Source organism: Aspergillus sydowii (genome assembly GCF_001890705.1).
Source record: "Aspergillus sydowii CBS 593.65 unplaced genomic scaffold ASPSYscaffold_4, whole genome shotgun sequence".
Taxonomy (NCBI): Eukaryota; Fungi; Ascomycota; class Eurotiomycetes; order Eurotiales; family Aspergillaceae; genus Aspergillus; species Aspergillus sydowii.
The window spans coordinates 1,020,463-1,032,788 of record NW_024467862.1 but is presented as its reverse complement, the minus strand read 5'-3'; the positions used below and the strand labels follow the sequence as shown (position 1 = coordinate 1,032,788).

Genomic DNA, 12,326 nt, shown 5'->3' with positions numbered 1-12,326 from the left:
TGATAGTCTGTCAAGGTTGTTATTAAGTTGCCCCTAAGCACCGCCGGCTCCGTTCCGAGAAAAGCAACGAGCGCAATTTGGCACCATCTTCTCTCCTGAGCACGCAATCGAATGCCTACCAGAGCCATGCAAATCCGCCACCATTACCAATCACGTCCATCCTGCAAAGGCCGCACACGCAGACGCAGACGCAGATGCACGCATTGCGACTCATTGAACCTGGTCGGGTTGCCAGTCATCACTCCGTAAGGGGAAATTGCGGGCAACGTCAGATCTTGCGAATCGTTTTCCTTCCGCCAGATCTTCGGGTTGGCGACTGATTGATGCTTGATGGCCTCGACGGGCTCCGTAATTGCACCATCTGTGGCACTGGCAATGACGGGCTGACGGCGACTGACATCGCTTTGAACTCACGTCGACGGTTTCAGGCTTCCGTCCCGCCCCCGCTTGATCTTCTGCAGCTCTGTTTCATTTTCATTTTCAATGTCTGGATCAGAGCGGGATCCTTCCCGTTGGACGTCAATGTCAATCATTGATCATTGATATGATTGAAGGTAGGGGTGTGTGGATGCCACCCACTGTTCGCCGCGCTGGATACGTATCCGTGATTCCAGTCTCCTGTGACTTCTGAGCCGGTGACTTGTCCAATTTTGCAGAAATTGGAAAGAGGCAGGGCGTATCCAATCTACAATTCTACAACAGGGCATATCACACAACCTCTCTCTTGGCTTGCGTGCAGTGAGGAGATGTCCTCTGTAGAACGTACAATTACCTACACACGGATACGTACAGTCGATCTCTGACTCGACCGACGACAACTACCTACGTACTGACCAGCCGAGCCACATCCTGTCTCCTGATCTTCCTCTCTCCTTCATTCCTTTCCAGTAACCAGTCTCCTCTTCTCCCTCTGCTCGCCAAGGTATAATGAATACGTACTCTGTCCAGGCAGGAAATGAGCATTCTACGGTCTGACGTCAACAGGGGCGGTTCTGGCTAGACCGCATGTTCGATTCCACCGTTTGCGGATTCCACCCAAGGCCCAGCCAATTCCATGGATTGGATGGATGATGATCTGGATTGGATTGGATTCTGCTTCTTCACGTGGTATTTAAAGTTGGTTGGCTTCGCTCTAATTTAGTACCCGCGCGGAGTTTCCCAGCTTTCTTTCCAACTTTTTCCATAAAAGATGATGTATGTAGGTAAACCAAAACTCAACGGAAAGATAAAGTATATTTATTTATTTATAAGATCGCTTGCTTGACTCCCGCTAAGTATCAAAGCTATATACTAAGTACAAGTACTCCAATCCACCCTAATCAATTTAAATCACTACTGCAAGGCTAGCACTGTAGATCTTGGCATGAGTCGGCTCATTAAAACAACGACCGATTATTCGAGATGAAACGAAATTCGTGAGAGGGTAAGTGATTTCCCCGAAAACAGCCTGCATTCAGGAGAGGAAGCACACAGTATTTGTATGGCGTCCGAGGTTTGAAGCTGAAGCTCGCATTAATCTACCTTGACCGAGCTGTTCCAGGTTAGCATCGACGGCTCTGTGTTGTGTAACAACCTGCGAATCTTAGTCGTCGTCCAAGTGGCTTACCTATAAATGCGACGGATGAACGCGTACGCAGTCAGGAACCCAACTGTTCCTGTTAACAGGCCGTACACAGCGCAAGCAAGGAAGCTATAGCTGAAAAAGAGCAGGCTTGATACGAATCCCGTGATGTGCAGGTGGAAATAGTAGTACCAAATGCAATAAGCGAAGACCCAGAATGCGCTGCTTCCACCCGTAAGGAAACTCTGCCACCACCAGTGGTAATTCTATTTTGGGAGTCAGTCTTCTTTCTTTTTTTTCTCCTTGTTTGTTCCCGCCCTTGCGTCCGAGATCTCGATGTCTCGAAGTCTCGATTTTCAGGAGAACTTACCTCGGCACAAAGTTGACTGTACGTTGCAATGATCGTCACTTCGCTGACCGTGATCATCAAGATCGTTGTCACGGCACTCAGGAAACCGAACACGTAATAGTATCCACTCTTGTCCTGCCATAAATTCTTGAATACGAAGAGAAGCTCAATAAACAAGACTGCGAATGGAGCCAAACCCGTAAGGATGGTCCCTTGGACACTATGCAAGTACCACGGTTGTGGCGGGATCTGGCGCGGAATCGAGGAGGTCTTGGTAGGATGCTCCCAAGGCTTGGCTCGCATAAAACCGTACCAGCTACCAGCATACACCAGAGGAACCTGAATCAACAGCCAAAGAACCAAAATTCCGATTAGCGTACCGAATGGGATCGCTGTGCTGGATGCCTGTGCCCAGACAAAAAGATTCAGTATGAAAATGAGGCAGAATGTCAAACCAGGGAAGAAAAGCGCAGTCTAACTGAATGTTAGCCAAGAACAAGGCAGCGCGGGGCCATATGCAACCTACAATCAGTGTGTTTTTCCGCCAGCTCACTCCGCCGAATGTTTTGTATAGACTTCCAGAGAAGTATCCAGAGAAGACTCCGGCGAAAACAAACAAACCCATACCGACGCTAACGAAACCACCGCGGAAGCTTGGGTTTAGAATACCCAAGCAGCTGAGAATCAGTAGTCCGGAAGCCATGAAGAAGAGCTGCATTCCTGAGCCAACAAGAGGCGCAAGGAGTCCGCTGAACTCTGGCACCCGGAATACATCACCGTGCAGGAGTTTCCAACCGCTCACGTCCTCCATGCCTTCGTCGTCAGAGGAGAGATCTCCCTCCCTCTCGACGTCTGTGGATTGGTCCAAAAGCCCCTCTTTCTTCGATCCGCTTCTCCTTGCTTTCCCCTCATCCATCGCCCCGTCGCCTCGGCCCTTGATATCTCCCTGGACAGTCCTATTCCAGATGACGTACACTGCGACCCCCAAAACACCAGAAATCGTCAAGGAGTTAAGAACAGCTAGCCAGTGTGTCATTGTACTGTCATCTTGCTTGCTGAAGTAGAGGTCCCAGCGGCTCCACCAGTCAACTCCGTTCTCCTCCTTGAAATAAACGGAATAAGTGATTGGAACCTTCAGTACGGCCCCGTCATCATAATCGTCGTCTTCTGGAAGATAGGATGAACCAGGATACTTCTCCCGGAGACGCTCAATGTTTGGCGGGATGTATAGCTCAAGAGCTTCATGCTCCTCGTGAACGTGCTCAGGGCATCCATTTTCTCCATGATCCTTGGCGGAAATACTTTTCGGGTATACTTCGAACCCAACAACAGTTTTACCCCCTTCCTGTGCGGCGCGCCAGCGGATAACAATGGTAAAATGATTGTTGATGAAATAGCGCAGTTTGCCATCGACGGGTGAGAACTCTTGGTACCCTAACTTGAAGCCGGATGCGTAATATTTCCGGGTTCGATCAACGGTCACGAAACTTGTTGCACCAGGCAAATTGTCCGCGATCCATTCTGCCACATAGCCCTCCCGAATAAGCTGGCGGCCCCATTTTACATCTTTGCGGTCGATCTCCCGTGTGCACAGCGCTCGGCATTCGGCGTTTTGGCCCATATGGAGCTCGAAATCCGAGGTCATGATTCGGTCACCGCGCAGGATTTCTCCCAGATTCTGCGATACGCTTTGTCCAGAACCAAACGGTGATCCGCCGTGCGTTCGTCCGCTAGCGGGACATACGAAAGGTAGGTCGTAATAAGCATATTGGAGCTGTGTGTTGTCCGAGAATATCTTGTTCACAAGGAGTGGGATCGACTCATCGTCATTATACCGCTTAATCGAATAGCCTATGTAGAATGAAATAGGTCAGTATATATTCGAAGTGGTACAAACTGCCGGGGGTCCGAACCGGGCAAGTAGAACGCGTAGGAACAGGATATAAGCAACAGCCATAGCGACCATATTTGATGACAGCTAAGCCATCGCGGCCCCATCATCATTGACGAGACCCAAGGCCGGACTCAGGCCAAAGGTCCAGAGCTCAAAAGGTCGAGTATCTGCCAAGGTGGCGGGTATAGGTGATTCCAAGACAAACGTTGCCTTTAGCCGAAGTGCGTGACAAGCAAAATAATTGTGAGGGTAATTTAAGACCTCCCTAAACGGTGAGCTCGACAGGAAGCGTTAGGCAAAGAGAGGTGGTCGAAAGTCGTCTCCAGAATTCAGCGACACGGAGTGTAGATAAGGGGTCGACCAAAAGTCTCCTCGAGGCGCCGAGTGACAATGAAAAGGATGAATGAAGATTGTATACGTGTAGTCCCCAATTTACAACGACCGGAACTGACAGCGAAATATTGGCTGTACAAATGAAGGCGTTGGTCAGCGCGAAAGATGAAGGGATGTTGCTTGCTGGCCGCTCGTCGGTCCCGAAACGGAGACTTGGCGGGTCTTAACTGAACATTCCAGACCCGCCAAAGACCGACAACTGACACCCTGTCCCTGAACTCCACCGCCAGATCAATGCTCTTACTTTACTATTGATTTGTAGATGCCTGATTATTGAGATTCGATCTCGATTACCGGGTCATGGGACGAAGTCAGTTGTTATCTATGGTGGGTTACGCGCTGCTCTTAAAAGCGCTGCGCAGTATAGAACGGCCGACAATCAACTATATATATTCCGAAATTTAACCGTCATATCTTTTTGGCAAAAAGAAAGAAAAGAAAGAAAAGAACACAGAACACCATGAGATTATTGTATTGTTCGATCATTTATTTCTCACGTAATATGTCGATGGAACTAGGTACATTGTAATGCCCCATTCTACGAAACTACAAAGGAGACAAATATTACAGGAAGGTTTCTTCATTCAGCTGCATGCTTCAAACCCAAGATGAACGCGAAAGAGCCATTGGAACCGCTAGAATCCCGCCAAATATCTCAAGCCGCCAACGAAATAGGAAATGGTGATTAGGAGGGGTGGCTCAGCAGATACTCCACCGCGCCTTGTACACTGCCTCCTGCTCGGCGAAGAGCTTCAATGTTCCGTTCAAATTCGAAGAACCCCATATCATTGAGCTGGCGCAGCTGGTCCGCATATCGCTCTTCTGGTGGCCTGTTGTCTGCGGGAGCCGGGCTACCGAAGCCGGGACCTCCACCCCCGAACAATGACGCGAAAGGGTTAGCAGCAGCACCGCCTTCTCCTCCTTGGCCTCCCATTGATTGCATCAACTGTTCCAGCAGCGCAGGGTTGCGGAGCAGGGGATTTTGGTCAGGGTTGAACGGGTTTATGCCCCCTTGACCGCCAAACAGAGACGGATTCAACCCGCGGAAGGGGTTCTGTGCATTTTGCGCAGCTTGACCTTCGGCAGCAGCATCACCACCAGGTGTCCCGCCCGATTCTGTCTGCCCTGCTCCAGTCTGGCCAGCGCCCGTTGGGTTGAAGCCCATGCCTTGATTACCTCCGAAAAGAGCAGCAAACGGATTGCCAGCGCCTAGACCCTGAGGCATGAAAGGGTTGAAAGGTGGTGCGCCGGCCGTAGTGTTGGCGCCGTTACTGTCGTTTTGTGCGCCTCTATTCTCTTCAGGTGTCGTGTCTGTAACGCCGGGGGCAGGGAAAGCACCACCGCCGCCACCGGCACCACCGGCACCAAGACCTCCCATTGCTCGTTGAAATTGCATCATGTGACGAAGCGAGTTAGGATCGGTTAACATACGACGGAATTCTGGACTTTGCATCATTTGACGGGCGCCGGGCATATCACGCAGCATGGGGTTTTGTTGCATCATCATGTCGATCATGGCAGGATTCTGTAGAGCTTCGTTGATGGTGGACTGGAATTGCGGATTCTCAAGCATCTGAAGCATCGAATCTGCGTCGGGTGGAGGGCCCATCTGGAAAAATCCATTGTGTTAGCATAGTTGAAGAATGAATAGGAGACCGATCGACGGCCACTTACCCCGCCATCTGGGCCGAACATACCGGCACCTGGAAGCTGGGCGAACCCAGCATACCGCGCGCCAGTTAAGCCAGCAAGAGGGTTGTTGCCTGTACCGGCGGCGAGGTTTGTCGGGACTCCGGCGGCCGCTGGATTCGCGGCACCGCTCGTTGGCGTGGATGTGGAAGCACTCTGTGCAGGGGCAGCAGCCTGACGTTGATTACTGGCGGCGCTTTTAACGAGGTGAATAGTATGTCCATCTTTTATCTTGTATGTCGCCAAGGTGTCACTGTCTTTCAACACCCTTCCTGAATAGATCAGGCGCTGGCGCTCTGCTGGGGTATCGGCATATTCGGATGACGAGAGCTTCTCCTTCAACTCTGACACTGGCGTCGAGAGACGTAATGTGAGTGTGAACTTAGCATCATTAGATGCTTTGATGTTGAAAGTGATCGGAGAATCCTCCGCTGTGGCGGTATCATCAGCCATGATGATACGTGAAGTCGCCGTTGGAGAGAGGGGCGAGTTGAGGGGTCCGAGGTAACAACGTCACAAGCTTGAACAAGAGAAAGAGGCGTCTTGCTCCAAAGAAACGGAAACGAAGAAATCAGACGAAAGTCTCAGGGGAGGAAGGCTGAATGGGATGTTTAAGGAGAAAGTTTGTAACCTAACAGTGTCAAGTCACTGCAACGAATTGGCGCCAATTGTTCGTTGAGCCAGACAGAAGCGGGCAGAAACCCATCGTCATAAAGGAACAGAGGAGGCTGCGGCTGTATTGGGAATTCGCGTATAATTGCTTTCCGCCACATTAACACTCCGACGTATTGTCATATCCGTATTATTTGATACAGCAAAATCACGTGGTATGTCAAACATGACAAACATGCGCTTGACCTCAGCCAGAGCTCCACACAGCAATTTTTCACCTTCGCGTTCTTCAGCAAGACAAAACTAACAGCTCTCAATCCCCCCTCTTTCGCGAGGATATCTCGTGCTCGAGTATCCTCTACGTCGCTGCCTTTTTCTGCAGCAATGGGAGTACTCTCGCTATAGAGTCACCCAATTTTGACTGCAACTGCGTCGTAAAACAACAGCTTGTTTCCCCTAGACCGATCGAGCGTCGACGGCTCCGTCGCCCAGCATGGCTACTACTTCGCATATGTTTATGTACTCCCTCACGATCCAGCCGCCCACTGCGATCACCCAGGCCATTCTAGGTCAATTCGCGGGAACCAAAGAGCAGCAGATCGTCACAGCCTCCGGGTCGAAGCTGACCATCCATCGTCCCGATCCCACCCAGGGCAAGGTCACGCCGTTGTACACACAAGATGTCTTTGGCATCATTAGATCACTGGCTGCCTTTAGACTGGCTGGAAGCAACAAAGGTATGTTTTTGAGTTTCCCTCTCAGCGCAATTCCAAGATCATTTTAGTGATTTGTTAAGCTTCCCGGGCAACATGATCCTTCACTGCCGAACGAGCTCCTCTTGGAGGTTGGACGTGCCCCGGTCGGCGACGTGGACGCTCTTTGGCTCAAACAGTGCTGAGATCTGCTTATAGATTATATAATTATTGGCTCGGACTCGGGGCGCATCACTATCATTGAGTATGTTCCCTCACAGAATCGATTCAACCGGATCCACCTTGAGACATTTGGCAAGTCGGGCGTGCGTCGTGTTATACCTGGCCAGTATCTGGCGGTTGATCCCAAGGGCAGAGCATGTCTTATTGCGTCAGTGGAGAAGAACAAACTTGTTTATGTCTTGAATCGAAACTCGCAGGCCGAGCTTACGATATCATCTCCACTAGAAGCGCACAAGCCACAGACTTTGGTGTTTGCTATAGTTGCGCTAGATGCTGGGTATGAGAACCCTGTCTTTGCAGCCCTTGAAGTAGACTACTCCGAGTCTGACCAGGACCCAACGGGTCGGGCCTACGAAGAGGTTGAAAAACTTCTAGTGTATTACGAGCTCGATCTGGGCCTTAACCACGTTGTCCGGAAGTGGGCGGACCCGGTTGACCGCACAGCATCCATGCTTTTCCAGGTACCCGGGGGGGCTGATGGTCCAAGCGGTGTCCTGGTCTGTGCAGAAGACAACATTACCTACCGACACTCGAATCAAGATGCTTTCAGAGTGCCCATTCCTCGTCGGCAAGGTGCAATGGAAAACCCTGAGCGCAAACGCTGCATTACAGCCGGTGTAATGCACAAGATGCGAGGTGCTTTCTTCTTTCTCCTGCAGACCGAGGATGGGGATCTTTTCAAACTCACACTCGATATGGCTGAGGACGACAACGGCCAGCTTACTGGTGAAGTCAAAGGCCTGAAGATCAAGTACTTTGACACGGTGCCTTTGGCTTCAAGCCTGTTGATCCTTAAGAGCGGTTTCCTTTACGTCGCTGGGGAGGGTGGAAACCATCATTTTTACCAATTCGAGAAACTTGGCGATGATGATGAGGAGACTGAGTTCACTAGCGATGACTTCTCCGCTGACCCTACAGCCTCGTACGAACCTATCTATTTCCGGCCCAGGGGTGCGGAGAATCTCAACCTTGTGGATTCAATCAACTCGCTTAATCCGTTGATTGATAGTAAGATTGTGAGTCTCGCCGAAGATGACGCTCCTCAGATCTTCACTGTCTCTGGCACGGGCGCCCGAAGCACTTTCCGAACGCTGAAGCATGGGCTGGAGGTTTCCGAAATTGTCGAGTCAGAGCTCCCCAGCGTACCGTCTGCGGTCTGGACTACGAAACTGACAAGGGCTGACGAATACGATGCGTATATTGTGCTGTCCTTCGCGAACGGAACCCTTGTTCTAAGCATTGGAGAGACTGTAGAAGAAGTGACCGATACTGGTTTTCTTTCATCAGCTCCCACCCTGGCTGTTCAACAGCTTGGTGAAGATTCGCTTATCCAGATTCACCCTCGAGGTATCCGCCACATTCTCGCAGATCGACGAGTGAACGAGTGGCCTGCCCCGCAACATCGGTCTATCGTGGCTGCCGCGACAAACGAGCGTCAAGTTGCCGTTGCGCTCAGCTCTGGTGAAATTGTTTACTTTGAACTGGACGCCGATGGGTCTCTTGCTGAATATGACGAACGACGTCAAATGACTGGGACGGTGACATGTCTTAGTCTGGGCGAGGTACCAGAAGGCCGTATCAGAAGCTCATTCTTGGCTGTTGGCTGCGATGATTCGACAGTTCGTATTCTGAGTTTAGACCCGGAAACCACTTTAGAGAACAAATCTGTCCAAGCCTTGACCGCTGCGCCGTCTGCCTTGAACATTATTCCCATGGCGGACTCTAGCTCGGGGGGAACCACTCTTTATCTTCATATCGGCCTTCATTCCGGTGTTTATCTGCGAACAGCTCTTGATGAAGTAACTGGCGAACTGTCTGACACGCGAACCCGGTTCCTAGGATCCAAGGCTGTGAAATTATTCCAAGTTTCCGTAACAGGACAGACCGCGGTGCTTGCACTGAGCTCGCGCCCCTGGCTTGGTTATTCCGATACCCAAACTAAAGGATTCATGCTTACACCATTGGATTATGTCGGGCTCGAATGGGGCTGGAACTTTTCAAGCGAACAATGTGTCGAGGGTATGGTGGGTATTCAAGGACAGAACCTAAGGTATGCGGCTTTCATTTCTTCCTCTTTGCCTTGATTATGTGATCGTATGATGAGAAAGGAATCATCCCTGAATGCCCATGTGGATTATCATTCTTATTATATACTCCAATTGTTCCTACTGAGATCGCAACACCCTTTTGCATGCATTATGAAACTTTTGTCGTGACCACTCGCTGACATTGGCGATCAGAATCTTCTCCATTGAGAAATTGGACAACAACATGCTGCAGCAGTCGATACCTCTCTCATATACACCTCGCCGTTTCTTAAAGCACCCCGACCAGCCTTTGTTCTATGTTATTGAGGCTGACAATAATGTTTTGTCACCAACAACGCGGAACCGGTTGCTCGAGGATTCCAAGTCCCGTAACGGTGACACAACGGTCCTACCACCGGAAGATTTTGGATATCCTCGTGGTACAGGCCATTGGGCTTCATGCATCCAAGTGATCGACCCAGTGGAGGCGAATTCGGTGATTGCGACGATAGAGCTCGAGGAGAATGAAGCAGCTGTTAGCATTGCCGCAGTGCCGTTCACTAGCCAGGATGATGAAACGTTCTTAGTTGTGGGAACTGCCAAAGATATGACTGTCAATCCACCTTCCTCTGCGGGAGGATTCATCCACATCTATCGGTTCCAAGAGGACGGGAAAGAGCTCGAATTTATTCACAAGACCAAAGTCGAGGAACCTCCTCTCGCGCTCCTTGGTTTCCAAGGTCGTCTAGTTGCCGGAGTCGGGCCTGTACTCCGAATATACGATTTGGGAATGAAGCAGCTGCTTCGGAAATGTCAGGCAATCGTGGTCCCAAAGGCCATCGTGGGTCTTCAAACGCAGGGCAGTCGGATTGTTGTTAGCGATGTCCGTGAGAGTATCACGTATGTTGTGTACAAGTATCAAGAAAATGTCCTGATCCCGTTCGTGGATGACGCGATTCCTCGTTGGACGACGGCGACGACCATGGTGGATTATGAGACGACCGCGGGAGGTGACAAGTTCGGAAACCTATGGTTGATGCGATGTCCTAAGAAGATTTCTGAGGAGGCCGATGAGGAGGGCTCCGGAGCTCATCTCATCCACGACCGCGGATATCTTCAGGGCACGCCCAACCGTCTGGAGTTGATGATCCACGTCTACACGCAAGACATCCCCATTAGCCTGCACAAAACCCAGCTAGTAGTTGGTGGTCGTGATATCCTTGTGTGGACAGGTTTCCAGGGTACGATTGGAATGCTGGTGCCATTTGTTAGCCGAGAGGATGTCGACTTTTTCCAGAGTCTGGAAATGCAACTTGCCTCACAGTGCCCGCCGCTTGCTGGACGAGATCACCTCATCTACCGGAGCTACTATGCACCTGTGAAGGGGGTTATCGACGGAGACCTATGTGAAATGTACTTCCTCCTGTCTAATGATACGAAGATGATGATTGCTGCGGAACTGGATCGCTCAGTCAGGGAGATAGAGCGAAAGATCTCGGTACGTTTTCTTAATTTTTTCTATTCGAATTACATACTAATCCCATTCAGGACATGCGAACCAGAGTGGCGTACTGATTTCAAGCGAATGCGGCGTTGGCGGGCGCATGATCACCAAGAATCTTGCGTGAATTTTATAGCCTATTCAATCTAATTGTATACCATTTCTCTCCCCGGTCCTGTTCCAGTATACCAACAGCGCAGCCGCCTATCACAGCTGAGCCTGGATGTAGCCACTGCCCTAGTGGATGTCGATGTCTCCTGCCTCGCTCGGTCTTCTGCAACCCCTCGGTTGATCTTGAGCTGGATGCAGCACCCAAACACTTTTCAAGTACTGGGCCCTGTACGAGACAAGAACGAGGCTTCTCGCCGTCAACGATTTTTGAGTACGGTTTTACCCGCCTGCTACGGGTATGATCGTAATTTATAGTTGGGACACTCACTTATAAGTAATATAATCTAATTGAAAATAACATACTATCTGTTTACTGCTGGCTCGATGGGAATTTCTACCGTCTCAATTCCGCCAACAAACCCGTAGTCTTGCCATCCTTGACTGTTTATCTCTTAATCTTATTCTCTGGACGCACCCGGTTACCCTTCCTAGATACTCTTCTTGTTTCCACTGGGCCTAGTCTAGTGGATTGGGCCTGCGGCCAGCACGAAGCTGATACCAGTATCAATAGCCCTATTTGAAAGCGGTTTGGGCCGCATGCCGTTAGGTAAAGTCTGAGTAGAATAAAAAAGCGAGTCGTTGGTGCCGTAATTGGAGAGGTTTAGTTAGGGCTTACCCCTAGAGATGCAGCCACGATGCTAGTGTACTATAATTTCCCGACGACCAAAGGTGCTTCCCAGGAATGATGGAGCGGATACTTCTTCCGAGTGGTCCAATTAACAACGGAGCACCGAGCAGGGCTGAAGAAACTGTTTGGCAAGCCACTCAGTGCACTCATATCGCGTGCGAATCGTTCAAGCTTCTTGTCCATCGATTTCTCCAAGGCGACGAAGTTCCCCTGGCTCAGCCTTCTCTTGATAGCAAATGGAAACAGTCTAGACATGGAAAAGGCTGCTTTGTTTGAGGCCTCTAGCATACTAGATGGTATGTAGACTACCTGTCGAGAACAGGATGTGAACCATGGAGCGAGCGCCTGTGACAGGTTCATCAGCCCAACTCGACTGGTTTCCTATTACTTGCCGAAAGTATGGCTACTATACTTATTCTGTAAACAATACTAGTTACTGTATGGAAATGGAAATAAGTGGTTGCTCAATCAAGACTTGCCGTTGAAACCTTATGTCAAACCATCTTTCCTACTAGATGTCCTCTGGATTCTAGGTCGCAAGTCCGGAGAGACTGTTCGTGGTCGTA

At 50.2% G+C, this 12,326-nt stretch overlaps 4 protein-coding genes across 4 annotated transcripts; 1 reads left to right on the top strand and 3 right to left on the bottom strand.

Moving 5' to 3' along the window:
• Positions 1-143: 143 nt before the first annotated feature.
• On the bottom strand, positions 144-848 carry ASPSYDRAFT_30526 (uncharacterized protein; the record flags this gene model as incomplete). Its single annotated transcript, XM_040844787.1, has 5 exons — positions 144-393; positions 415-505; positions 580-685; positions 767-772; positions 831-848. The coding sequence occupies 5 exons, from the start codon at positions 846-848 to the stop codon at positions 144-146; spliced, it is 471 nt and encodes a 156-aa protein (XP_040703480.1).
• Positions 849-1,602: 754 nt separating this feature from the next.
• On the bottom strand, positions 1,603-3,908 carry ASPSYDRAFT_150548 (transmembrane 9 family protein; the record flags this gene model as incomplete). Its single annotated transcript, XM_040842013.1, has 4 exons — positions 1,603-1,827; positions 1,932-2,384; positions 2,437-3,761; positions 3,824-3,908. 4 exons carry the CDS (start codon positions 3,906-3,908, stop codon positions 1,603-1,605), a joined length of 2,088 nt encoding a protein of 695 aa, XP_040703479.1.
• Positions 3,909-4,653: 745 nt separating this feature from the next.
• On the bottom strand, positions 4,654-6,561 carry ASPSYDRAFT_44065 (ubiquitin domain-containing protein DSK2). The gene is made up of 2 exons (XM_040846783.1): positions 5,872-6,561; positions 4,654-5,806 (listed from the first exon to the last, which is right to left on the bottom strand). The coding sequence occupies exons 1-2, from the start codon at positions 6,337-6,339 to the stop codon at positions 4,883-4,885; spliced, it is 1,392 nt and encodes a 463-aa protein (XP_040703478.1). The 5' UTR covers positions 6,340-6,561; the 3' UTR covers positions 4,654-4,882.
• A 430-nt stretch (positions 6,562-6,991) lies between these two features.
• ASPSYDRAFT_149175 (DDB1/RSE1 family protein) lies at positions 6,992-11,035 on the top strand (the record flags this gene model as incomplete). Its single annotated transcript, XM_040841877.1, has 4 exons — positions 6,992-7,235; positions 7,410-9,483; positions 9,674-10,958; positions 11,009-11,035. The coding sequence occupies 4 exons, from the start codon at positions 6,992-6,994 to the stop codon at positions 11,033-11,035; spliced, it is 3,630 nt and encodes a 1,209-aa protein (XP_040703477.1).
• Positions 11,036-12,326: the final 1,291 nt, after the last annotated feature.

What these genes read in the sequence shown, in the direction of transcription:
- ASPSYDRAFT_44065 (XM_040846783.1), bottom strand. Translation starts at nt 6,339, where the DNA reads ATGGCTGATGATACCGCCACAGCGGAGGATTCTCCGATCACTTTCAAC. An exon ending in TGTTCGGCCCAGATGGCGGG is followed by an intron (nt 5,807 to 5,871) that starts GTAAGTGGCCGT and finishes GGATTTTTCCAG; the next exon opens with ATGGGCCCTCCACCCGACGC.